The following is a 27,911-nucleotide window of genomic DNA, read 5'->3' as shown; positions in this document are numbered from 1 at the left end:
GGTGAGCGGTGCCCTCCAGGGCTGCTGAGTCTGAGCCCCCGAGCAGGGCCCACTACTTTGCAGCTCTGACAGCACAGGCGGGCCCAGGAACTACCGCCCGCCCGGGAAGTGTTCTTCCATCCTCCTCAGCACCACGGCTACCGTGTCTTCCTACCGCTGACCTAGTCCACGGTTACTCCGTTTCCTGGCCCCCCGCCCCACCCCATCCTTGACGGCTAGATTTAAAAGAAAATCTCTTGATCCTGGCGCTCAGTACAGCGTCTGGTCCACAGTATATATTCAACAAAGATTTAATTTATTAACAATGAATGATTAGTAGCTAAAAATGAATAAAATAAAGCAATGTGGTTGCACAGAAATTACATAAATTACAAAGAAAGCAAAAGAGGCAAATAAATGATGAAGAACGATGATTTCAAAACAAAGTTAAAAATACAAGAGTATGAAAAATACGTGTTTAGGGGTGAAAGAAAAAATTCACATTAATATTCTTAATTCTGAGTGCTTCTGAAAGGTGACTAATAAATGGATAGCATGTATTTTCTACGTTAACAGATTTGCAAGTGTAAAGAAAAAGGGGGGGGGGGGACAGATTTCCCCTCCAATGCTTCCTTTTTCACCACAGCACTACACCGGAAACCTCCCCACCCATGGGGAGAGGCAAGCTGCTTTCCCAGTCCCACTTTTCTTAGACGTCACAGCAACAGAAAACACAGGTAAAGCCCTTACGGATAGATTCTGGCCATGGAATTTTACTAGACACAATGCTGTTTGAGTCGGGGAGATGCAGGCAGGTAACAAACAACTAACATCTTTCTTTTTGGACAATCTCACTCCCTTCTCCTTCGTAAGAGTACGAGGACCATCTCATGGGCATTAGTGAACACAGAATAGTGTGGCCTAAAACAATACCTTGTGTTCTCTTCCCTTCCTCAACTGAACAAGAGCCCCTAGCACCTTTCGTCCCTACAGATGACGAACCGAAGCAGCCCTCCCACAGTCAACAGCGCTTCTACCAGAGGGTTTTCAGGCTTTTTCTTTGCGTCACAATGTCGAATTAAAAATACATGAAATATTCATGTGGTTTGAAATTTAAAAGGCACAGAAGTATACAGTGAGAGGCACCCTTCCTTTCCTGCCTTAACTCCGCACCCAGAAGCAAATCTTTAAAATCTGTTTTATGCATACACCATTAAGCAACTCAATACACGCATTTTTCTTCCCTCTTTTTTTTTTTTTTCTGCACCGGGATTAGAACACCAGTGAAACACGTGTCATAGAGTCAATGGGCAATCGGTGGGACCCACTGACACAAACACCAGTTTTCTATGTAAACCTGTCGTGTCTCTGAACGCCCTGAACATTACTGACCATCCGGGCGTCCCTAAGTAACTACTCACATTGGCCGAATCTTGTTTTTCTGCTTTTGCTCTTTTTTTTTTTTTTAAATTTGAGATATAACCGGAAATTTTCTTTAGTATTCTAAATATTAACAGGAAATGGACCATTATGGACACAGCATAAGGACATTTTTTAAAGAGCACCTTTGTTCTGACAACAGTTCTCTGCCTCCAGCTCTGCTCAGGCCTTTGCCGGTTCCCCGGGGACCACCGGGCGCCATGAGTGCGTGGCGCTGGGTGCGATTTTGGCCGCGCCGCTGAGGGGAGGGCGAGGGACTTGTCCACTGAAGGAGCGCTGATCGGGGGTTCCAAGTCCCAAGCATGGGAAGAAGCTGAACACACATTCACATCCCCGCAGAGCTCACATTTTAGTGAATGAACAGTTAAACCAGCGATCAAGTTCGTGAGGCTTCCTGAAGCACACGGCCGAGAGCGAGCACTGAGGCCACTGAGAAAACACACCCACTCCGCTCAGACACAAATGGAGAACTAGAAGCACTTTGGTCAAAGTTCTGATGAGTTTATTCTAAGCATTTTTTATACACACCACGTAAAAAAGGAAATGCCATTTTCTCTCTGGTTTCCCTTCCTTTACAGTACAAATAACAAAAACATGAGAAGGTTAAACAGTCCTTTTCAGGAATTAAATGAAATAAAAAGAGGTCTTAGAGTCTATGCATATAGAAGTATTAAAATAGGTGATAAATATCACTTATTTATATATTTGTTTAAAAAGAACAAAATCCAAAACTGCAAGTTCAGTTAATATCCAACGACTGTCTGTACTGTCAGTTTGGAGACAGTCCAACGAACAAATACAAGCTGCTAAATGGGGGGTAAACGTTACACAGCACGGGGAGGCATCTGCCACATTCAACATGTAAGAATGTCACACTTAAAAGACAAAAACAGACAAAAAAGTATTTCCATAAAACCAAAAATTAGCTGTACTACAGAATATGATGAAGACAGAGATACACAAATCTGAAAAACGTGTTCTACGTAAGAAAGTACATGTTTGCTAATAAAAAGAAACGAATTTCAACCAGGAAACAAGGAGAAGCCCAAGGACCCCCTAAAACCTGGTCATAACGTGACACGCTAGTTCCCTACAGGAAGATGTAAGTATGAGTAAAGGGCAAGCATATGGCTGAGTCTTCCTCTCAGCTTCCCAAATGCTGTTAGACACACGCGACTGGTGGGGACACCTCTTCCCCATCAGCACTACAGCCCGGTGTGTGACCGCAGAGCCCCTCCTGCACAGCTCTGGGTCCTGGGGTCAGTCTTACCCACCATCCTCACTCTTCCCCCACCAACCCCATCCTCCCCCAGCTCCTCCCCTCTTCTTAACCTTTTTTGGTGGGGAGGAGGGGAAGGACAGGAACACAGCCTGTCCAATTTCTCACTCTAGACTTCGCCTGAATAGAGGAACTGCACATTTCTGTAAAACCAGCTTTTCTGTAAAATGAATCGAATGCGGCGCGTGGAACTAGACACCACCAAAGTGACGGCACGTTCCATTTCTCAGAACAAAGTTATTTGTATCAATTAAGAAACCAATACATAAAATGTTTGGCCAGTAACGTTATCTTGCCCAAAGGTTGTTAGTGCTCTAGTTAAAAAAGTAGTATGAAGCATAGCATTACCTTCGTAAGTGTGATAGTTGTAGCAGGCAAAGTGATTCCTTCTCCCTGGGATTAGAAACACATGCACGGGACCCAGGTGAAGGCAGCATCGGCAGGACAGAGGCCATGCAGAACACGTGGGAGAGGGAAGGAGGAGAGAGACAGGAGAGGGTGAGCTGCAGTGGGACACCTTTCAAAGGATGAAAAAGCACGTTTCACCACAGCTTTCGGAGCTGCGGGGACAAGACAACAGCACTCCAGGAGGGTGTGTGTTAGAAACCAGTGCACACTGTTAAGGAAAACACCAATACAAAAGGTGAGTCACTGGGCAGCCGGAGAGCAAAGTTAGTTCATCATCTAGAAGACGACCACCCCACTCGGCTAATGCCTTCTGTTAAAAGAACACATTCAATTCCAAACCGAAGAATTAAATGACTGTTGATCCCCATTTCTCCAAAAGACACACCCACATCTCAAAAACCTCCTGCCCACCACTCCTGCACCTTGGCCCGACCCTGAGTGCTTGCTTGGCTGGTGGTATGTCCCGCGGAAGGACAGCACATATCCGTCCGGGACAGATCAACATCTGCTTGCGAGTGGGCAAGGCAGCCGGTGTCATCCAGCAGGCTGACTGTGCTCAACTGATACCGATGGAAACGGGCAAACACAGCACGGCCACGTGAGCATGACGTGCCCGCTCTGACCAAGACCGCGCCCAGGCTCCAGGCCCGCCACTAAGTGCTCCCCCTGCAGCCAGTGGGTGCAGAGGTGCAGGACAGGCCCCTGTGGAAGGACCGGCAGGGCCGTGGGCAGAGGCCCCAAGCCCTCGGAAGGGAGCCAGGCTGCGGGCGTCCCCGCGGGATCTTGCTATGGGGGCGTGAAGGCCGGCGCTCCCCGCTCTCCCTGAAGCAGCCGCGCGGCGAAGGCTCAGTAAAGCAGCAGAGCGCCGCGAAGGGAGAAGCGTGTTAGGAGCATTAACCCGGTATCTGGTACAAGTACTCGAGAATTCATTTTTATCTATGGCCTGTCGTCCTTCCGCGCCTACAAAAGTGTCTATATGTGTTTTTAGCTGGGAATAAAAAACATGAACTAAACTGTCAAAACGGCAGTTTCCACTAGAATGGAAGTTGCCCAGGCCGGCGGGCTTCATCTGTTCCGTCGCTGCCCCACCCCGAAGGCCCGCGACGGGGAGGGTCTGACACCTAAGGACAGACCAGTACTTGTCGGAGAGACGGAGGACGGACTCTCACCCTAAGTCTGCGAGCCGGCCGACCACCTTCCTGCTACTCAGCTGAAAACTGCCACGCGCAGCGGCTACTCAGCAGTTCTAATATTCCTAAATCCTCAAAAAACTTGGAGAAAACAATCATTAGCTTCTAGCATGTAACGCAAAATTTTAAACAGCAGACCCAACGCCCGCGGACCCCGAGCACCTGTCGGCTGCGGCACAGCAGCGGGGCCTCCGCCGCCGCCGGCCCAAACGGCCCCAGCTCCGCAGGCCGCAGCGCGCGGCAGGACCGCACGGGCCACCCAAGCACAGTGAGCACGTGAGTGACTTCTCCAGCCCGAGAATCACGGGACAGCAACACGGACAGCCAGCCTGCAACACTCCTCGGCCGGACCCGGCTGCGCGCGCAGCACAGCACCGCGGGGCCGCGCCGACCCGCCCTGCTGGCGCCGCTCACCGCGGGGCACAGGCGCCTCTTCTACGCATCGGCTCCAAGCTCGTCCACAGACACAAACACCCGTGGATCCCGGAAGAGAAAAACGTGGCCCAGTCCAAGCAAGCACAGATGAGCTACACAAACATACTGGCTTCCAGCTTTTTCTGTCCTAACTGAGCTTTATCTGAAAGCAGTTCCGGGGCGTCTGGGTGGCTCAGTCAGCTGACCGTGTGACTCATGACTCTGGTTCTGGTCCTGATCTCAGGGTCCTAGGATCGAGCCCCACATCAGGCTCCCTGCTCAGCCGGAGTCCTTTGGGATTCTCTCCCTCTGCCCTCCCCCTCACCACCTCCCAAAATTAATAAATATGTCTTTAAAGAATAAAAACAACAAATAAAGGCAGTTCTGGGAGGGAGAGCTCAATGCTGCGTTCCTCACAGCATTTCGTAATACAGATTACACACTACCATTTGAACCAAATGAAGAAAAACGATGTCGTTTAGCTGAATGATAAAATATCATGTACGTATATACACGTCACATCTGCACACTACATTGGGATACGTGTGGGAAACACTTCTGCACGAATGTCAATGTATTTCTCTACCCTGTGGCTAACTTAGAACAGCTTTAGTTTAATTAAGAGAGCTCTAAAAAGGAATATTTAGAGGTCTAACATGAAAATAAGCTCAGTCTATTATTTTAAAACCAAACAAATGTTCTTCCTCTTACAGATGGATTTCTTACATGTACTATTAAATTTAAAGATATTTTTCTAGACACTGTTCATACACACAAACTTGCTTCTACTAATGTGTCCTAAGAGTATATTTCAGTGTGTCATTTCTAGTATTTTATAAAGTTATTTGAGAAAAAAAATTTTTAAATGGACCATTTAAACTTCAACTCTCCATATTCACTTATTTTAAATTTTGTTTTTCAATATTCATTTCTGTCCATGTGAACTCTATTTTTATGCATACAAATGCATATCCTGTGACCTTAAGGTTCTGGTTTTTTTAATGTCATCTTGTAAGAATAACTTTAAAAAAAAAAATGGCCTAAAAAAATGTTGTCAACCAACAGAAAGGACACTTCAATAAAATTCATTGAAAGTATAAACATCTGAAGCTAAAACAATGTTTACTGATAGTATTTCTCACCTGGGCTTAGCTCTACTAAATAGGGCAGCTTCTCGGGCGGAAGTGCAGAGCCATAGCCTGACCCCTCCACTTTCTCCTTGCCCTTCGCCAGCTTCCCATCGACGTGTTTCTTAGTTTTCTTTGGGATATAGTCTGGTGGCCTCCTCTTCAACTGAAAGACTAAAAGCCCTAGAACAGTGCACATTGTCAATCATCAAGCAGACTCACGTCAGTATACAAGACAAACGACTTACCATCAACTCTTCTAAGATCTACCAAGAAAATGTAATTTAACATCTCCCAAGGAGTGACTGAGTGAAGGCTTACCCAATTTATTCTTTTACTCTGTAGAGGAAATTTTAGTCACTCATGTTCTGAAAAAGTCTACCAGCAATTTCCAAAAATTATTTCAAATCAACTACCTTGATTGCGAGCACATCACGTGCTTGAGAACGACACAGCAGCCGTTTAAGACCCAATGAATGTCCACACTGGCAAATCGCGCTGTGCTCAGTGAGCGCACACACACACACACACACACACACACAAATACCCCCACGCATGCGCCCCTGAATCCTCAGCTGGACAACTAACATATCCAGCAGAGATTTAATGTGTCATACAAACAACTCTTTAACAAACAAAACTGCCCTTTACCTTTGTCACTCGGCCACTCCCTGAAGATTTGTAAAGGGCACTCATCGTCATCAAGGATAGTTTCTTTAGCACCCTTTTCATCAGAATGCTGGGCTCCAGGAGGAAGCATAACCTGGAAGGGAAAAATAATGAACTGCACTATGCCTAAAAATGAAATTACCAGGATTTACAAACCAGAATTTATTGTAAATAGAAGTCATGGTAGAATTAAACTGATCCAACACTAAATTCCCCAACTATCAACGGAAGGACAACAGCTTCCAAGAAAAGGCTTAGCCGGCTTACTGGGCCCTTTTATCTACCTGCCCCTCTGGCCCCCAGAAAGAATAGTGCAGTCATTTTGTTTGTTTTTCAAAAAACTCTCCTGGGGAAGGGTGGTACACAATGGTCAAATTGGGAGTAAGTTCTTAAGGAAAGACCACTCCACTATTGCTCAGTCTCTGGTCCCTAACCCACGTCTGCGTCATCAAATAACTGTTGCCATGGTCTCGTCTACTGTGGGATCTCGCAAGACAACTGGCACCTGACAAGGAAACAGCACAGATTTCCTTTTCTTACAGAGAATGTGTCTTTATGACGAAATCTTAATCAGACCATTTAGCTACACCACTGGGCTATTCATTCAACAAATGTTTTTAAGCACCTGTTTTAAAAGACTACATTCAGAGACACTCTTAAAATTCATAATGCTGTATTACTTTTTATGTTTCTATGGTAGCCAACAGTCTTCTTCATGGTCCGAGAAAGCCCCCAGCAATACAGAGGAAAGATCTAGGAGACGGCAGCCCAATAATCTCCCGCACGGCCTGGACGTCTGCCCTCCTTCGTTCTCCTTTGCTGTTAGAGCAAACCAAAACGCAGTCACAGAGATTCAGGGAAGAAGCGAAACCACCGGCATGTGAACGTCATTCCCAGCCTACAGTACCACAGTGACGTCACCTAACACTCAGATACATTGTCACAGCCCCTCACCACAAATGGGTCAGACCCCCTAGAGAACCCTGGAATTTCTCTCCACACTGCTTCAAGACTATCTGAAAAAGACAAATGTATTATAACACACTGTCTTGCTAAAGTAATTAATCTTCCTTGTACTGTTTTGTATTGAATTTAGTATCTTGGGCTTAGAACACACATAGTTCAGAACCGATCTTCATTCCTCTCGTGTCCCGATCTTCATCAGGAGCCCTGGCAGACTCCAGACACGCCCGACTACTCAGAGCTCTCAGATGAAGCCGTGAGTTCCACATGTCCATGCGCTGTGGAGCCTAAAAGGCTCGTCTCCCAGCGTCCATGTGTAGCTCAAGCACAGCTCCTCCAGGAAGCCCTCCCCGACCACCACTCTCATTCCAGGGCTCCCTGATTTGTAATTCTCATGCTTGGCTTTTCTGTCTCCCTTTAGTGTACGTTCTTTTAGAGACAGCTCTTGCTTCCGTGGCCCCACAGAGTACCTAACAAGTAAAAGGAACTTAAATATTTATTGAATAAAAGCTAAAATAACAAATGAGCGAATATGGAAGCACTACCCGTTACATAACTGGTGAGACGGCAAACCAAGAGAAGAAAGAATATGTAATTCGAGATTAAAACAATAATCAACTCCCTAAGCTTATGAAGTAGAATTTACAAAGACATAATAGAGCAGAAAAACCCAAAGCAGGACACCCTCAAAAGAAAACATCACATGACCTCAAGAAGGCCAGTTATCACTGCCCAAAGCAGGCTTTTGTAACTTCAGGACCCTGACTTAAGCTGCCCCTTCACATCTGATTTTCAGCAGTAAAAGTATGGAAGAAATTAATGAAAGGGGAAGAAATGATAAAGTTCATGACTATTGTGTCGAATGCAACTTTATGCGGAACTGAGTGTTATTTAATAGATTCACACGTGTTCACACAAAAACACTCCCTTGGCAAAGCCCTGCACGCCCAAGTCCCGGGCGCAAGGCCGCGGCTAGCAAACCTCCTGCCGCAGGTGCCCACAGACCCGCGGGGACCAGCTGGAAGAGGGTCCGGCCTCTGCGCCGCAAGCAGGCCCTACGCACATCGCTGACTGATTTTATTCTGACCAGGAACACTGTCCACAGCCACGACTAACCACAACCGTATGGGACACGCATCCAAATCCATCCCTCTCCACAGGCCCAGTCACTGCACCGGCGGAAGTGTACTTCCCAGACAGACAGTGATGCTCGCTGTGGATTCCTCCGGGACGGGAAAGCGGCGATCTACCAAACCCAGCGCTACAACACGGTTCTCCTCAACTTCGGACCTAACCGCCAGGAGGAAATGCACCAGAAGGGCCTGGGTCTGAAGCATCTCCCCTTCAGAGGCAATGCCTGATTACCTTCATTACCTACTCTCCCAACCGCACCCCATGAGTCCCCCCCCTTCCCAAGTAGGGCAGAATTTTGGTTCAGGATACCGTTTCCTTTTCTATGAGCCCACTGAACCATGATCCCATGAATCCCATACAAAATATATCTTTTATTTCTGGAGGCATCGCTTTCCCTTCTAATTTATCAATCCCACTTCTTACTCTCTTCTAGTGAGCCCAAAGGAAATGAAAGAGCGTATCAAAAAACAAACACTCGTGATCACTTATCTTTCCCCACCCCACAAAGAAATGAGCTTTGAGTTTGGGGGGGTTTTTCTGGTTCCAATACAGGCTCACTGTAAAAAACTGCAATAGAGAAAAGCATAAGGAGGGGCGCCCGGGTGGCTCAGTGGGTTAAGCATCTGCTTTTGGCTCAGGTCATGATCTCAGGGCTCCCGCTCAGCAGGGAGCCTGCTTCTCCCTCTACCTGCTTCTCTGCATACTTGTGATCTCTCTGTCAAATTAATAAATAAAACCTTAAACAAAAAAAAAAAAAAGAGAGAGAGAGAGAGAGAAGCATAAGGAAGGAAAAAAAAAAAACAAAAAAGACCAAAATCCACTGTGAGATGACTGTTTTCACAATCACACGTTCAGTAATGATCTTTATGCATCTATCCATGGCACATAAGAAGGCTCCTGAATCACACCTGTATTTCAAAGTCTTCTGTTCTCCTTCCTCCCTTCGGGTACGTAACTGGTAAGCTGCTGTGCATTCTTCCAGGCATCCATCCTTCTCTATGGTCACGTATGCATAGACACAGACTTGTGTTGTTCCGTTTTATTTTATGGCGACTGTTTTTCCAAAAACGGGGTTATTTTATAAAATATGCATGTAGATTTAATTCATAACGTTTCATAGCAACAGGTATGTGGTGGCATTGCACTCCTTTAGTGATGGGTGTTTAGTTTTGCTTATTTATTACTGTGACACACAGGGCTGAAGAAACGTCCTCACAGACCACACTCAGGAAGGTACTGGCCATGTTTCAGACAGCGTGACTTTTACCACCTCCTTTACAGACAGATTTCAGACTCAAACAATCTCCCCACTGTGCAGAGGGTGCTATGTGGGGTGACTGCACAGACACCTTCCAGACTCTCCGTCGCCCTCAGGATGACCTCTGCGCTAGACTCTACTCGGGGAGCCTGTGCCTTTCTACCTCTTGGCCCACTTCACCATTTTGCTGGAGGATGTCCTCTGCTACCTTTCTGAGAAAGGCTGGATGGGTGGTAGACTTTGCCTTGAATGTTCTGAAATGTCTTTGTTCATCCATCTAGCACGCGGCAGTCTGCCATGGAGAGCAGCTCACTGAGAGTTAGAAAGCGCCATGTCCCGTCACGTGTTCTAGACTCCATGGTGCTGACACAATGACCGGCACCGGTCTTGCCCCCAACCTCTTACATGTGGCTACGGTCTTTTTCTTTGGAATCATTATTCTCTTTTCTTTAGTTTTCTGCAATTTCAAAATAACGCACCGTAGTCTGGCTCTTTTTGGAAGTAACTATACCATTATTCAGCGGGCCCTCTTTGAGCTCAAAACTCAAACCCTCCAGTTCTGGGAGCCATTCCAGGACATTTCCTTGGTAACTTCCATCTCTTCACGTCCTCTTGCTTTCTCCCTCTGGCCCTCCTTTAGCTAGGTGCTAGGCAGTCTACAAGATGACCTTTCTGATCGTTTCTCCCTGTTCTACACGTGGGCAGATATCTTGAACTTCCACCCCCTCCACTGGCATTTTTTTTCCTATCCCTTTTTTACTTCTATTTTAAAGTTCCCGGTCTCCTTCTCCAAGTGTCCCTCGTGACAGCACTGTGGTCCTCTCCAACGGAGCCACGGCCTTCCTTCTCCCTCTGAGTCACAGTTTTTCTGAACACTACCGTATGCTTTCTGCCTTGTCTCCTCCACGAAATAGAACCAGGTTCTTTACCTGTTTGTGTTGGTCTGTCTTTCATTTTAAAGGGGTTTCCACTATGTGCGGAAGCTTGCTGTCTGCTCGCATTTGCCCGTGGGGCACAGGGAAGCTCCAGGCGCGCGGCAAGATGACCGTCGGGGGCCCTCTGAGCGAGGTTCCCGGGCTGGACTCCCGCAGGCGAGCGTCCATACAGACCTTCCTCGAGAGGCCGGAGGGTGCCTTCCGGGAGAAAGCCTCCGATCTGCTGGCTGTCGGGCCCGGGGCCGAGCGTCCACCTCAGCCTCCCACCTGCAGGAAGACCCTGGCCGTACCCTGCAAGGCCAGTCACCGCCCAATGCAAGGCCTCCTTCCCCGTCTCCTCTACCAAGCCTTCAGATGGAGAGATGGCAGGGAGCGGGGATGGGGAGGCGAGCTGGTGCGGTCTATCGCTTCCTGTGAAAGCTCCCAACCCCCGTTTCATTTTCGCCCCGCGTCAGTGCTGACTCAGGAAGCGCTCCAGCCCCTCATGCCCAAGTCTGCTGGGGACGGAGGCAGGCCCCTGGCCGGTGCCATCTGCTGCGTTCTCTCTGCAGCTTTCCCGGGGCCCAACCAGTCGGACACCAGTCTTTACTTCTGCAGAATTTCATCCCCAACTCTGCTCTTTTGCTATCTCTCCTTTCTCTTTGTTCTTGTGCATTTATACAATTATCTTATTTCTTTATTGTCATTGCAATGGGAAGAATGTTTTATTTTCAGCTAACAACGGAGCTATATTCATAAAATTACAGATCTACCAAACAGTCTTTCCAACTGAATATAACTTCTTAGCTTTTCAGCAGAAAGGTAAAAGCCATAAAAATCAACAAGCCCTTTTATTTAATTTCATCTATAGCTAACAAAAGAGGCCTCAGACCTCTACACTGAACGCTACAAGACACTCCTGGGACTCAAAGACGGCACCAACAAAGGGGCGCCCTGGGCTCACAGCCTGGCACACAGGACACTTGAGGGTGGCCGTCTCTCTGACTCATCTACAGAACCCAGGCAAACCCCGTCACAATTCCAGCAGCTTCTGCATACGAATTGATGAGCTGATTCTGAAATTTATTCAGAAATACAAATGACCTAGAAAAACTGAAGCAATTTTTAAAAGCAAAAACAAAACAAAAAAACAAAATTGCGACTTATTTTACACAGGAAAACTTTAGGACTTATTATAAAGCTACAGTAATCAGTACGGCTTGATGCGACCAGAAAGATAAAAGACGCGCGGATTAACAGAACAGATGACAGAACTCGAACCATATATAAATGTATAGATAGTTACTTATATATATATAAATATATAATACATATAAATATATAAAAAAGATTATATATCTATACATTGTGTATATAAAATATATAAACATATCTACAAATATGTATAATTATTCTATATTACATACACAAATACATATAAATGCATATAAATAAATACAGATCCAACTGATTTTCAGCAAAGGTGTCAAAGCACTCCAGAGGAGAAAAGAAAGTCTTTTAACCAATTGTGCTGCGCCAACCGGGAAAAAATGAACATCTACCCTAATCGCACACTGTACACAAATGTTAACTTGAAATGGAACATACAGACCTAAGTGTAAAAACTAAAGCTATAAAACACAGGAGGACGGGCACCTGGGTGGTCAGTTAAGTGTCTGACTTCTGCTCATCCGGCTTCTGTCCTGGAGTCCCGAGAGAGGCATCATCCAGCGCTGGGCTCCCTGCTTCTCCCTCTTCCTTTGCCCCTCCCTTCCGCTCCTGCTCTCTCTCTCTCTCTCTCTCAAATAAATAAATAAAATCTTTAAAAAAATAATATTAAGACACAGGAGGAAAGTATTTTCAACCTCAGAAAAGGCAAATTCTTTTATAGAACACAGAAACAACAGAACGCTTAAAAAAAAAAAAAAAAAGGTTGACTTAGCCAAAAGTCAAAAAAACTCTATTCTCTAAAGGGCATCATTAAAAAAATGAAAGGCGAACCAAGTCACAGACAGGGAAAAAATATTCACAACAAATGTATCATACAAAGGGCTTAACATATATGTATCTCAAGAGGGCAATTAATTTTTTTAAAGATTTTATTTATTTATTGAGAGAGAGAGAGAGTATGAGCAGGGAGTAGCCCGATGTGAATCCCAGGACCCTGGGATCAAGACCTGAGCAGAAGGCAGATGTGTAACCAATGGAGCTCCCCAGGAGCCCCTAAAAATGTCTTCCACAGTGAGAGAGCCCGATAACCTATCCGAACGGCTGGTGTGGAGAGCGACTGAGCACATCCGACACGGTATTCTCACCAGCTTCTGGTGCACATGGCACACGACACAGTCAGCTTGCAGTACAGTTTCAAAGTTTCTTAAGAAGTTACACAAACACTTCACTCAAGAAAAGAAGTCTGTCCGTGAGAGGACCCGCACCCGCACACTCACAGTGGCTTCACTCTCGCAGCCCCACACCGGAAACTGGAAACAACACAAGCGTCCGTCAACAGGTAAGCAGATGAACGAGCCTGGAAATACCCACATAACGAGCTGCTGCTCAGCAACAAAAGAGCAGCAAGCACACTCGAAACCAGTATGCCAAGCACAAGAAAGCAGGCAGTAAGAGGACACGCTATATGCTACTTACATAGAAACTCTACAAAATGTAAGTACTTCCTAGTGACAGCAAACCAGGGGCGGCCTGGGGAAGGGAGACGAGGAAGGGATGAATGACACAGAGGCACACAGAGATTTCTGGGGGTCACGAGATGGCCCTCCACACTGGTACATCAGTCCCAGTGGGGCCGCAGAGGGCAAGTCCGTGCCGTTCCCCGCACGGCAAGCATTCCTCCATAATCCGGGCAGGGAGGGGGACTGAAACGACGAACCACACTCTTTTATGACTTAGCCGTCGACTGCTAAGAGGAGGAAAGGCGAATCTCTAGGAAAATCCCAGTGCCAATGCGACTTAACAGGGAAGTCCTGGTGATGAAGTCAGCAAACACTCTTCACTGACTTTCGGGTTAAAAATTGTCCAAGCAGTCTGTCTCAGAGAGAAAACCTGCTTGGTTTTGCTTAATATGACCCACTCAGTTCTGAGGAATAAGAGCTCACTGTGTGAAGCTCACTGGGTGAAGATACACGGCCTCCATCTGCACGGAAGGACGGTGAGGACTCGCGGCAGGCGCCCAGTGCCAGCCAGCACAGCAACCAGGGTGTTTGCTCAGAAGGGAATCTTCATGCCGCGATCTTAGTCGACCGTTAGAAAAACCCTCAGATATGTTAAGTTACCTGCATACGCGAAACAAGAACTAAAAAGATATATATCTATGTATATATACGGATAAGGGTTATCTTTTGGTATTAGAACTATGGGTGGTTTTTTTTCTCTTCACGTCACCTTTCTATACTTTCTTCTTTTCCTTGTATTTACTTATTACTTTTGTAACAGAAAGGAGAATGTTACTTTTCTATACATATTTAAGACAGGGTTTCCATTCGTTACATCCTAAATGACACTACTGGGAGAGAACAAGGCTACCTTTAACGTCAGCTACAGAGCGCATTTCCGCTGAAACGTGACTCGCGGCCTGCGTAACGCCAGTAAGCTCTGCCCTGACAGTCACATACAGTTACGTACCCGGGCAATGCAGTAATCCTTTGGGTTTTCTCTCTCCAGACCATATTTCTCTAAAGCTTCAGCCACAGCAAAGTCTGCAGGGTCCGTGGTAGACAGCAGGATTGTCTTGTATGGAATATTTGGTTTTAAACTATCTGCATAAATTCTCAATGTTCCACCTGAAAAAAACATTTTGACATCTTTGAGCACTATTTTATTCCAGTAACAGAGACAGCTAACATTCATGATCACTTAAAAAAGGGGGCACCCAAGTTCCAGGTGCAAGGCGCACGAAGATGGAATCTGTGTAGTAATTCTATATTTGTGTCTGGGAGACAACATGCAAGGGCAGTCCCTTGTTGGTCTAACAACCTTCTGTGACACTGACCCACCCGGTAGGACGAAGACGGTTTCTGTCCTCTCCTTAAGCCCAAGCAGTTTTTATGACGATGAACCGATGCCCACTATGGGTCCCGGGTGAGAACGGGAAGAAACTCCCGAAAGCTTTGATGGTGCTGCCCGTGAACACGTTTAGCCACACACAGACTCACACGGACCGCGCGCCCCCAGGTCCCAATGCCAAGGATACAGTGACGAACAGGTCAGCAGGGCCGGCTTACTGTGCGGCTGTGGGGCGCAGGAGGAAAGGACGGACAAGGGAGCGAACAGTAAGACAGTGGTACATGTGGTGCAGACGCAAGCATGGCTGTGAGGAAGCGAGTGACCAAGAGCCTCCTAAGCACTGGGACTGTAAAGCCTCTACGAGGACGAGCAGCCACCAGGAGCCGAGCCGCAGGGGCAGCCAGGGGCTGGCGGCAGCCGCAGGGGCCCCTTGAGAGCTCCCAGGCGGAGCTAAGGTGCTAAGGCCTACAGCTGGCGTGGGTCTGGCTGGGCTCACCGGCCAGAGATGAACCCCAGGTGAAAAGAGGGAAATGCAGTGAGACTGGCCAAGGCCAGGTCACACGGGCCCTCCTCGCCCGCCATCACACGGGCCCAGGCCAGACCATGACCCTGAGAGTCTGGGTCTGACTCTAGCGGAAGCGGGAGCCAGAGCCGCCGGGAGGCTCTGGCTCCGTGTGCGCACACGTGTGGGGAGTAGGCAGGTCGCCCCTTGTGCTCTCCTGGGGCAGGGGGCTCTGGGGCCGCAGGCGGGACGGCAGCCCCGCAGCGAGGCCAGTTCTGATGCGCGCATCCGGCTCCACCGAGGCGCGTCCCTCTGGTTTTACTACGTCCAGATGCACACAGGAACTGACTTACTAGAAGGACGTGGACAAGAGAATGAGTGAAAACAATGCTACGGGCTGAGGTAACATCTCCGTGTGCTTTGATCAGACAACAGAGCAAACCAGACTACCTGTTCGGAAAGCGGAGGAGATGGCTACAAAAAAGGCAAATGGTCAGAGATTTAATTTTTCTAAGAAAATTTTGTATCCGCTAAAAGCCAAGGCAAGTACTTGGCAATCCCAAAGTCACAGACCATAGAGAATGAAAGACTGTTGGGTCTGCAAAAATGTAAGGTCAGGGTTTACCAGAAAATCATTTAACAAGTCAGTAAGGTTCCTACGGACAGCACACCTCCAGCAGCTCCTCTTCTAAAGGACACGTTACGATGCAGCCGCTGTAAAATTCACACTCACAGGCCAAATGAGCTCAGCTGTTGGGTGGAATGACTTCTAGCACCTGTCTGAACGTCCGGCATATCCACAACTTGAACTGGTTTTAGTCTGAGCGTGGAATCGAATTCAAAGGGCTTTCGGTTGACAAGCCTAACGCGGCAGTACCCTCCTCGCAGAGACACCCCCCCCAGCCTGCTGCATCAGGAGAGAGGGGCAGCTAACAACTTAAACGCCCTACTATGCACTGAGATCGATTTGCACGAACCTGCGCGTCAGCTCTAAGACTAAGGCAGGGCTGCCACTCCACTCTGAGGACAAACGGCCAAGGCCTGCGGGTCTGTGGGACTCCAACTGTGGGATCCCCGCCGCAGTGCTCTGCAGCTCCCCAAACTGCTGGTGAGGAAGCTGAGGCAGGAGGACAGACACCTAGAAGAACTTCGGGATGCTGCCAAAGACGCCTTGGTAAGAAATCCACGGCCCTAACTGGTGGCAAAACACTGTGCCACGAACCAATTAACTGACAGACACAGGGCACTTCGGAGCCAACAGCACTCGGAGGCATCACAAGCAAATACACCCGAGTACTGAAGAAGGTTCACGAAGTCCCAGGTCCAAGCTTCTTACAAGCTGCGAGTCTGATCAGCTGTGTGGTGAGTCAGGTCATGAGAATTCAGGGAACCAACCCTCAGGCCAAGCAGACACGAAAATAACGGACAGGGCGGCGAGTCCTGGGAGCCTTACCCCCATGGCCGCGCCCCCATCTCTTCTACCAACCAAACAGCTGGGCTAGTAACTCTGACAGGTTATGGAAATATATTTTTAAGTCATTTATTAAAGAAACAAAATAGCTGGACTTAATGTATTTGACATCCTTAGTATTAACCATAAAGAGCTATTTTGCTAATATTTAGTTTTTTAGGGTTTCTTGGGACTCTATATAGAAAAATGTTCCTTCTGCTCCCAACTATCTCTTCAACCTCTACTTGGTAGATGTTCTGCTAGTTTTCCTAATTCTTTGGAGGTTTTGTTTTCCTCTTGTCTTTGCCTACTCCTCTTAACAGTAGCCTTCCCTTAAATTCTTCTATTACCTGTGTACTTTCTACCGAAAAGAATCTCACCACGTCCAGTGGTGCTGCCTGACAACCACAGATCGCTCCCAAATCTCTCTCTCCAGCTGACATTGTGACCAGAACCTGGTCTTGAGCCACTCAGCCAGCAGCTCAGAACATGCCCCAGGTCACACCAGCAGCTCCAGAAACCCGTCTTCCACTCCTAAACGTTCTCTCACTGCAGCCCATCAGCATCCATCTGACTGGAGACAGGTGTCGCAGTCTGGACCATGTCTTGGTAACCCCACCTCTTGGGGCCTCGGCTTCCGTGTGACCAGCCTACGGCCAGCTGCTGTGCTCAGGGACCCAACCCTCACACGGGCAGCACGCGCTCACTTCCAGACGCAGTTCCATGAGATCCATCCTCGATTCTGCTCCCATGGTAACCACTCCAGACCTGAAGCAAGGCTACATTAGAAACATTCTGAATCCCCACCTTATAACCCTTCAGCAGCATACTAACAGACCACATCTAATTTTCGCCATAAACATGGGTCTCTGTGGCTACAGCCTGAAGTGACATGGGAGTTTCCCGTAACAATACACACGTTACATCCTAATCCACATTAAAATCACATTTCTTCTAAAAGTATTTTATTAAGTTACTTACAAAAATGGATCCCCTGAGCTAGCTACGTTTCTCACAACTCACGCGTCCCTGAGCACACTTGGCTATTCCTCAAGGAATCACTGAGAAAACGATAATTTCGATCACGTCAAACTCCTTCCTAAGAGAATCCCTCTGGGTCTGTCAAGCGAAAGGCATCTCTGAGCACTCCTCTTGTTCTTCAAAAATTTTATTCCTTTCTTCCTCCTCTTTGTATTTTCTTTCCCTCCTCATTTTCTTTTTTTTTCCTTAGGGCACACATTTCTAAGCCATTTCGAATCTTCCAGCAAACAGGACAGGACAGCTATAAACAGACGGTCACCTGGAGCTCGGGAGTGACGGGTTACATTTATCCATGGAACTAGGAAGCGGCCCGCTCTACCCACTGCTCTGAGTCACGGACACTGCAGCTCCCACGGAACGTGTAACTGAGACTCAGTTAGAAGAAGGCTGAGGGCCCAAGTAAACACGTGACAGAGCCCGTGTGGCTCCCCGTGGGGAACACATCCCTGACACAGCACCCGGTGTGAGTTCCAAAGACATGGAATCCCTGGCAGTTTCTGTCAAGTGACCGAGCACATCAGAGCCACGGTCCACAGACAACCCCAAGAAAGCAGACAATACAGGCTGGGAGACTAACACTCTTCGCATGAACGTAATATGGGCGTCAACACAGCCCCCCAAGGGTCTGCCCCGCTGTCACACATGCAAACTGGATTACAGTTAATGATTGTCATCTGGGTAGGGGTGGAAACCCTCTGACTTGGGCTTGGGCTCCAGAGAAGGGGTCCACCATCGGAGAATTGCTGCGAGTCCCGATATTCAAAACCCTAAACCGAGTGAGTGAGCAAGCAGGTGCAGAGCAGACAATGGGCCACCAGCAGCTCCCAGTCTGCAAGCATAAGGTGGGGGAGGACCGCAGGGTGGTGGGCCCTGCTCAGTCAGACACCCACACAGAAGGCCGGATCGGTGATACAGTCCTCACATATATGGCTTCTTTCTGAAACTCAAAATGACTATGCTGTCATTCTGTAACAACCAAAACTAACTGGCAAGTTTCTAACAAATATTTTCTTTGCCGAATACAATTACAGGTTAATTACAAATAACAGTTTTATGTCAAATAGCTAAATAGCTAAAAACATACATGCCCAATTTACAGCTCAAATAGTAAAGTCATCTGTTATAACTCTCTCTACGACGTGCTAGAGTCATCTCTAGCAGATGCCCGGAAGCAGAGGAGACGAGGTGGGGGAAACATGTACGGACCATGCTGCCGTTTAACTAAAGGGGCTGACAGGGACAAAAGCTGAACTTCTCTACATATACCTTGTTTTGCAGATATGACTTGGGAACTACTAGGTACATGAAATTTTTAAGAAAGAAACCTCTAAAATCAAAAGCAAAACAAAATGAACAAAGCAAAATATAAATCAGTATGAGTGTCTGACCCCACAGTCAGGGATCTATACTATCATTTCAGAACACAGTAATTTCATAGTGCACCTTAGTGGGCATACTCACAGACAAGTTTGCAAAAAAGCTTAAAATTTCTTCAGTATCACACTGTTGTTAATATTAGTATTATTTTCTTTTGATATTACTATTTATCATAAGGAAAAGCAAATAATTACATTATCAGTATTAGGTGCGAAGAATTTATAACCTAAGTGAAAAGATACTCAGATCTTCTGAAATCAAAATAGTAAAACAGAACAAAACAATACAAAAAAAACAAAAAAGAACAAGGTATTAAAAGTATTTCCTAGCTCATCCACCAAACAGGTGCACAAGCAAACACTAACCAGGAACAAGGAGCAGCCCCAGCAACCAAATATTTGTCCCACTACAAAGAAAAGGAGCCCGGGGCGCCTGGGTGGCTCAGTGGGTTAAGCCTCTGCCTTCGGCTCAGGTCATGATCCCAGGGTCCTGGGATCGAGTCCCCCATCGGGCTCTCTGCTCAGCAGGGAGCCTGCTTCCCCCTCTCTCTGCCTGCCTCTCTGCCTGCTTGTGATCTCTGTCAAATAAATAAATAAAAATTAAAAAAAAAAAGAAAGAAAAGAAAAGGAGCCCTTGGAGAGACAGCAGCTTCCTCACTAGGGCAAGAAATGCCCTGGGTGGGTGCGCCGGACGTCCTGTCACACAGGGAGACCGTGGAACCTGCGGTGCCGGTGGAGGACGCCCACGCCGCCTCCAAGTGGCAGCTCAAGAATCAGAAGGACGGTAACGGCAGCAGATGGGAAATGCTGCCAAGTTTTAGCTCTACGAGTTCATGGAAGCATTCCACAAACACTGCTCACCTGTGCTCACCTGTGGACGGTAACAGGGGAGTAGTTCTCCCCTAGAACCCTAAAGCTGCATGTTCACGTGACTGAGGAAAGAGACAGCAGGAGGAGAAACGGCCGTCTGCAGGATGCTGTCCGCAAACGCTACAAGAGCAACAAGCGCCCAAGTGACGCATCCTGGAGGGGAGCTAAGAGACAGGACCGGAACCCGGAGCGACAGACACGCCAGGCAGGGGCCACATGCAGGTTCCATGGGGCCCCCGACGTGCCTGGACACTTCTCTGAGCCATCGGCAGCACGTGACCGACAACAGCAGACGGCACTAGGAATCAGCCTCAATCCTTTTGCACGTGACAATGGGACTGCGCTTCCTTCTGTTTTCATTTTTCAAGAATCCTTACCTCTAGGAAAACCGTGAAATGGAAGACGAAACACTGAGAAATTTGGGATCTGCTTCAAAGCAGTCCAATTTAGGAACAGGAGCAATGCATGCAGGAGCAGAGACGAGACACGCGTCCTCCATCCCAGGCGCTGGGAACGGTGTCTCCCGTCTCCTTTCACATGCGTTTTCCAGAATTACAAAGCGAAAACACAAGAAGAGCCACACTGGGGAAACTGTGTCACTAAACCTAAGTCTTAGGGAAGGGAACTCCTGTACTTCAAGCCAAGCTGGGCCGGCAGCGCGGGGCAGCCCGCCGCGGGTACCTGAGTCCGGCCGCCCGTCCGAGCTCCGGAACTCCTGCATCCTCCTTTCCAGCTTCTGCTGCCGGCGCCGCTTCATGACTACCTCCGGATTCGAAATCGTGCGCGTAAAGCTGGTCTCCGGCATGTCTTTGTAAACCTCGGCGGCCAGACGGGAATTCTCACTGGAAGACAAGAAAGGCACCGGCGGTCTTTTCTCAATGCTGTGTTGGAAAGAGCTGTGCTGTAGTCACACACACACGCCCCTGGCGGACGGCCCTGGGGCTCGCTCTGTCCCGCGTGCCGCGGGTACAAAATGAGGTTCCTCTCGTTATAAGCAACACACTAAACTAAAGGGAAACTTATCATCAAGATCTCCCGATGAGTTTATGTGACTTAATTACTGTGCATTCACCAGTCTAAAAGAAAACTGTATTAATTACACGTCAGGAATTTCCACCAGCGCTTTCCTAAAATAGACAAAATGAGCAATACAACATTCAACCATAAGAAATAAAGGAACAAATATACTTTTACTGAGTAAAACGGTCTTAAAATTACAGTAAATCTTGAGCTCAAATAGTATGGTTTTTTAACAAAATGATTTACCAACATTCACTTTCCTGAAGCTAAATTTTCAAAAGGAAAAGGAGCTGAATGACAAGGAGTCAACTGCAGAGAAGGAGGACCAATGACTAAATTTTGATAAATACACTTTGAAGGTGTCATTTTTAATCATAAAAATACTTTAGTTAAAAACCAATCAAGCACTGGGGTGCCTGGGGGGTGGTGGGCACAGTCGGTGAGCCTCGGACTTCTGGTTTGGGCTCAGGTCATGATCTCAGGGACCTGGGGCTCCAAGAGCAGCCCTCACAACAGGGAGTCTGTCTCTCTGCCCCTCCCCATGCTTTCTAACAGCAAAAAATCAAGCTTTGAATCAGCCCAACTGAACGATTTAACTCATTTTAAGTGACTAATTTTCTAAACACAGACAATATATCACCACGTAAACTGCACTGATAACCAGGACAAGCCACAGCCCACGTCTCAAATGCTCCTTGTCTCTGGCATTTCTCCTGCGCCAGCACTGGACTTCCATGAGCTCTACTGCTTACGCTGGAGAGAACCTTACCACGTAACACTGTGCTCGAGAGTTTGTGCTCATTACACAGACGTCACTGCCTGAACCCACTCTGATGCAGTCCAAAATGGACCCGAGTCCACTCTAAAGTAAACACCATTAACTAAGGAACGGTTAAGTGTCCTCAACAGATACAGAACGCTGTTGCTAACAAACAGAATATAGACGGTCGGTAAGTGTATAAAAAGACATCTGCCTTGTTGATGATAAAATAAATGCGAGCTATGGGAGCTATTATGCACAGTTCCTAGGGCAGGAGGAAGCAGGCAGGCTCGTGGGCTCCAGAAGACACTTCCAGGGGCAGCCTGTGACGCATGCGTCCTCAGGCTGCCCGAGCCGTGGTCCGGAACGCTCCCAGAGCTGGAGAGTGAGGATGCCCATAGTAGTAGTGCTTGTAGTACCAAAACACCTAGGAACTACCTACAGCACACAAAAAGGAGCCAGTGAGATAAAACTGTAAAAAAAAAAAAAAACTCTGAGACCACGACATAATCATCTAAATTACTTCATGCTTTTATGACAATACATCCTTGTGAATGTATATATGCATTTATGGGACATATTCCAGTGGAAAAATGTCATTTGGAAAGCTCTAGTTTTAAAAGCCCATAATGTATTTTTTTAGTTTACAAACTCTACATAAACACATAAAGTATATATTTGTGTATGAAAAGCAAACTACAGGGACGTGTGGGTGGCTCCGTCAGTGAAGCATCTGGCTTCGGCTCAGGTCATGATCTCAGGGTCCTGGGATCGAGCCCCGCATCGGGCTCTCTGCTCAGCAGGGATCCTGCTTCCCCTCTCTCTCTCTGCCTGCCTCTCTGCCTGCTTGTGATCTCTCTATCTGATGAATACGTAAAAAGAATCTTAAACAGAAATAGTAACCAAAAAACCTACAAGTTCTTTTTGGGCTCCTGTGAGGACAGGTGACTCCTCCTCTCTCTCTGACAACCATACGCTGACTTTCTACCGTGAACGCTGTCACCTCAGCACTGGACGGACAGTGCAGACACCACGCTGCAGGCCCAGCCAGGCGACAAGAGGCCTCGGGGGCAGCACACACCATGCCTCGGGCCTAACGACCAGACTGACACACGTTAAGACGGGCGGGAAGAGGCCAAGCTCTCCCACCCAGGGGGAAGGTCAGCTTCCTCTGATGTCTTTCCTGTCATCATCAAGATGCAATGATTTCCCTTATTCCGGCAGCCCTGAGGTCAGAAGCTCAAAGGCCTTTCGAGAGGAAGTACAGCTAGGACGGGGCTGGTGTGGCGACGGAAGGAAGGGGAGCTGGCGGAGCTGGAGTCAACCAGACAGCATCTGAACCGCAGCTACTGTTCGGGCTGTCCCTGCCGCCCTCAGGGGAGCAGTCAGTGGAGGGAAGGACTGCAGGACGGCACCTCTGCCTTAAGGACCGAAACACCAGAGACAAAAGGCCAAAGACGAAGAAAACACCGACCTCCGTCGTCTACTCCAAGAAAACACGACTGCTCACCAGCGTGCTTCTCTGGGACTAGCAAACCCACGAGACAGGAAGGGTCGGCCGTCGGCCGTAACCCTTGCTTAGGTGAGACCCTCCCCCCACACAAGAGCCAGAGGCGACCAAATTAACTTCCCAATGGATGTGCACCCTCTTCACAGTTTCTCTGGTAATTTAACGAGCAAAGGGAAATAGAGATATTTCCAGAATTACTTACATGTCATCCCCCTGGAAAGGTCCATCATCCTTATCAGATGCCTGCCTCACTGCCTCTTTTTCTCTCTTCTTTTTCTCCTTCTTTTCTTTCTTTGAGAGAGTTCTCTTGAAGTTCTGGATAACACCTTCTTTCTCCTGCTTTTCAGGTCCGTTGCTTTGAGCCTTCTGGTGAAAGCAGCATCGTTACTATGACGGCTGGTACACAGAGTCACAGAAAGGTCTTTAGGCCGTGCTAACCGCGTGTCGCGTGCTACCCCAACACCCAGCTACAGGAACAGGGAAAGGTCCGGGTGATGGAACGCGCTGTACCTTGACTGGGCTGATGTTACAGGCATGTATTTACAAAGCTGAGTGAATTATACATCCAAGATCTGTGTGTTTCCCTGTGGTATATTTTACTTTAATTCAAAACTAATATGTAAGTAAACAGAAAACCAAACCCACTAAGAAAACTAGGGTAGGAATCATGAAATCTGATTTTCAATTAATAAAAATCCAAATAATTTACATAAAGTTACTTTTTTTTAAAAAAGCCTAATCAAAATACGGAAATAACTGGGGTCCTGAGTAGCTTAGTTGGTTGAGCATGGCACTCTTTTTTTTTTTTTTAAAGATTTTTATTTATTTGACAGACAGAGATCACAAGTAGGCAGAGAGGCAGGCAGAGAGAGAGAGGAGGAAGCAGGCTCCCTGCTGAGCAGAGAGCCCAATTCGGGGCTTGATCCCAGGACCCCGGGATCACGACCTGAGCCGAAGGCAGAGGCTTTAACCCACTGAGCCACCCAGGCGCCCCGAGCGTGGACTCTTGATTTCATTTAGGGTGATCGTCTCAGGGTTGTGGGATTGAGCCCTTGCACGGGACTCCATGCCCAGTGCAAAATCTGTCTGTCCCTCTCCCTCCCCCTTTGCCTTTCCCCTTGCTCTAATAAATAAAATTAAAAAAAAAAAAAATGGAAATAACTGTTTAAATCATTATCTACTTCATATTTAACTTCAAAACAAATATTAAGCATACTGTAAGAAGCTGACTTTTTTAGAGCAAAATTATTAAGTACTGTTTGTGCTAAGACTTCCAGTTTCTTTCCCAGATCTTATTTATCTGCTTGTTAATTCTTAATTCACAACATGGCCTGCTAGCAGATGACACAGAGGCTTTTTTGGGGGGAATAATTAATAGGCTGGTAAAGAATCAAGAAAAGCACGAAAGAGTGGTTACTATATTGGGAAATAAACTACCTTCTGTTTTATCTAAGTTAGCATTTCCATTTTCCTTGCTAGCCACTTCAGCATTGTCCTAACCCTCATAAGAGCTCTCATGCACATGGAAGAAGATCTCTGGCCCACTGCAAGGCACATCAGCTGAAATCAGGGGGCAGGAATGAAATAAAACATGGACCAAAAGAAAAAAAAAAAAAAGAGAGAGAGAAAGATGTCCGTTATTCCTTTATATGAATTTGCTACAAATGCCAAGCCACTGAAGCACGTAACAAGTAAGGCCGAGAACACAGCCCGTGTATCTAACACTCTTCAGCACAGAACACCGACATCATGGAAATAAAGTGGAACGTCTCTGTTTCCAGAGTGAACAATGACACTCTTTCCCAATCTGTTGAGGAAAATGATTAAACAGAAGATTTTTTTCAAAATATCCCTGACTTTTGCATTTACTATCATTTGTCAATACTGAATTCTAGTGTAAGGTGCCACTTGATTTGACACAGAGATGACAGCTGTTTTCGAGTCTTGTCTGTGTTTCGCAGTGCTCCGCAGAAGAACAGCAGCACAGGAACCCCCGTCTCCCGACCCCTGAGAGAGTTTCAGCATCACTGCATGACCTCAGCCCAGAAAGTCTGCTAATTTCTTATCTTACACAGGGTATGAAAAAGGTTGAAAATGTGCCCTATTAAGTTGTATCTGAAAAATCCATGCATAATACGTTATTAAAGTTCTATTTTCCCTTATGATTCTTATTAAAACATATTCTGACTTTCTAATTTGGTAAAAAACCCGGGGCTGATTACTTGATCATTCAATCTCTTAATAACAAAAGCTTCCATAATGCTTCTTTGCAAAAGTAAACAGCAATATTGGGGATTATTTAGCAAAACAGGATGAAACAGAGAGAAGCAGGAGTCCTTTCCATTTGCTTACTGGGAGAAGGGCAAAAAAGTCATTTAGGAAAAGCAGCAGACGGGACAGGTCAGTGGAGTCCTCCCATTATCGTGAATCTGTCATTCACCACGGTCAGACCTGGACCCAGGATGTGGTCAGCATGGGACACAGCCAGCAGGGTACGCGGCCAGCACGGGACGCAGAGGGACCCTACCTTAGGAGGAAGGGCATCATTCTCATTCTTAAGAACAAATCTGCCCTCTCGATCATCTTTATTCCAATTCAACTGAACAACAAGGGGCTTCTCATCTATATCCAATCTTCTTTCTTCTTCAAATCATGAAATGAAAAAAAATTAAGTCATGGTTATTCACTGGCACCAGCTAATACAACATTCTCATATACGTTTAATTTATTACTATGCTAATCCCAACTAGCATATGTTAATCAGCACAGCAAAGCTACCTAATGCTAATACAATATTCTCATATACGTTTAAATTAAGATATAAAATACTTTATTACCACAAGTACTTACTAACAGGCTGAAATGTCATTTAAACTGTTAGGTGCTAGTTTTACTTACTTACTATTTTGTTGCCACTGTAATATATACTACCATGTACCCAGTGCCAAACAATGACCAGGGCTAATGTCCTTATGACATTTAGAATCCAACTGGAAAAATAAAAGAATTATACACAAACTAGGAGGAAAATAGTATATAGGGCTTTGCTACCAGTCTAATTCTGTAAATCAAATTATCTCATATATGCAATTGGAAAATAAAGAAACAGTGTTAACATAACACAGGAGTTCAGTCAACCTGTGAGATTCCCTTCTCACACGAGTCTTAGTGACTGCTGTACTCTTCTTTCTATCCCTCATCTCCCAAGCTCACCAGGTCCAGCCCTCACAGCACCTCCCACCAGGAAACCACCATCCCATGTCCTCGTCAGGGTGAAGTGCTAGGGTTAGAATACTCCTTGCTTGCTAGGCATGTACTGGTCAGGATGGTGACGGAGTGGGCATCCTGAGGGCCCGGCACACCTTGGCCGCTTAGTAGAAGCCTACAGCTGGCAAAGAGCATCCACGTAACTGTAGAATGTCCACACTGAGGGCGGCAAACACAGGAGGTGGAGGCCAGCTGGAGAACCACCATGGTAAAGGAAGCAGGAATGAACGGGACAAATTTAAAGGATAAAAAGACTTACTCAGGCTTTTAGTAATTACTGTTTATAAACAGCAATGTTAATTATAGGAATACAGAAATAACAAATTCTAATTTATTATTTTATGAACTGAAAATATGAGAAATGAAAGAACAATAAATTAGGGAATGGATGAAGTTTGAAATTCCTGCTACAAACCAAAATTACCAAGTTCTTCCTGTTGCAAAATTTGTACTAGATCAAAATCCTTCACAGTGTATTTTTAGAGAAATAACTTTGAGAACAACTAAGTTGAAATTGTAACAGTAAAAACAAAACCAAGGGTGGGGTATTCTAAAGAACGGGAGCCTACTTATTAAGTGTAAACACAGTCAGGGTCCTACCGCAACTTTATAACTTTTAAAATCTCTTTCTGCCTTGGTGGGTCTCACACCGTTGTTTTTTAACGGGCAGAACTCTGTTTATTTTCCCTGTTGATTTCACATAAGGAATCCTGAAACACAGAAAGGAGAGGAGTGGAGTCTCCCGGACGGCGGGGTGCAGCTCGGGGCCTGGGCTTCCGCACGCTGGACCTTCGGTTTGCAGGCATGAGGCGAGGGGCCCTCGGAAACATCAGGGAAACGAGGTGCACTGGGTGGGTGCTGCAGGCACTGCTAGCCGCAGGCAGCCCCTCGTCCACACCAGACCGCCTCGTCCCCTCTGCTAGCGCCACGGCAGGGTCAAAGCAGGAGTTCCGCGGTGCCGGACAAACCAGCAGCGCTGCCCCAGACCCACGTGGACAGGAAATGAGGACACACAAACCCATCAGGGATGAAAATTTTAGTCTTCCCTGCATTTTACATGCACAATTTCTTCAAACATCTATCAAGTTGTTATTAGAGTATAAATACTTATTAACTTGTCTGAACTGAACTACTCAGTAAAATGAAATGTTAAGTATTTCCTTTGACCCACAGGTGCTACTGAAAATCAATGACACCCTACGGGCTCCCTGATCTGAAAATGGAGAACAAGCACACGAGGGCTCTCCCTGCATGGGAGGCACAGGTGCAGCCCGCTGTGATGAGCACCACGTGTGCAGGGACAGAGTCAGCCAGTCCCAG

At 46.8% G+C, this 27,911-nt stretch overlaps 1 protein-coding gene across 18 annotated transcripts in view; it reads right to left on the bottom strand.

Moving 5' to 3' along the window:
- AFDN (afadin, adherens junction formation factor) overlaps window positions 1–27,911 on the bottom strand; it is a 133,916-nt gene that overhangs the window by 68,458 nt on the left and 37,547 nt on the right. For 10 of the 18 annotated variants that reach the window (XM_047733893.1, XM_047733904.1, XM_047733895.1 and 7 more), the window contains exons 3-8: window positions 25,852–25,967; window positions 23,527–23,690; window positions 20,716–20,876; window positions 14,415–14,572; window positions 6,489–6,600; window positions 5,853–6,020 (exon numbers count right to left, since the gene is read on the bottom strand). In XM_047733893.1, the coding sequence (XP_047589849.1) occupies window positions 5,853–6,020; window positions 6,489–6,600; window positions 14,415–14,572; window positions 20,716–20,876; window positions 23,527–23,690; window positions 25,852–25,967 (879 nt within the window). The remainder of the gene's footprint in view (window positions 1–5,852; window positions 6,021–6,488; window positions 6,601–14,414; window positions 14,573–20,715; window positions 20,877–23,526; window positions 23,691–25,851; window positions 25,968–27,911) is intronic. The other 8 variants (XM_047733894.1, XM_047733909.1, XM_047733910.1 and 5 more) reach the window with 3 other exon arrangements.

This window comes from Lutra lutra, chromosome 6, assembly GCF_902655055.1.
Source record: "Lutra lutra chromosome 6, mLutLut1.2, whole genome shotgun sequence".
In the NCBI taxonomy this organism is placed as follows: Eukaryota; Metazoa; Chordata; class Mammalia; order Carnivora; family Mustelidae; genus Lutra; species Lutra lutra.
This window is presented reverse-complemented; position numbering and strand designations above follow the sequence as displayed.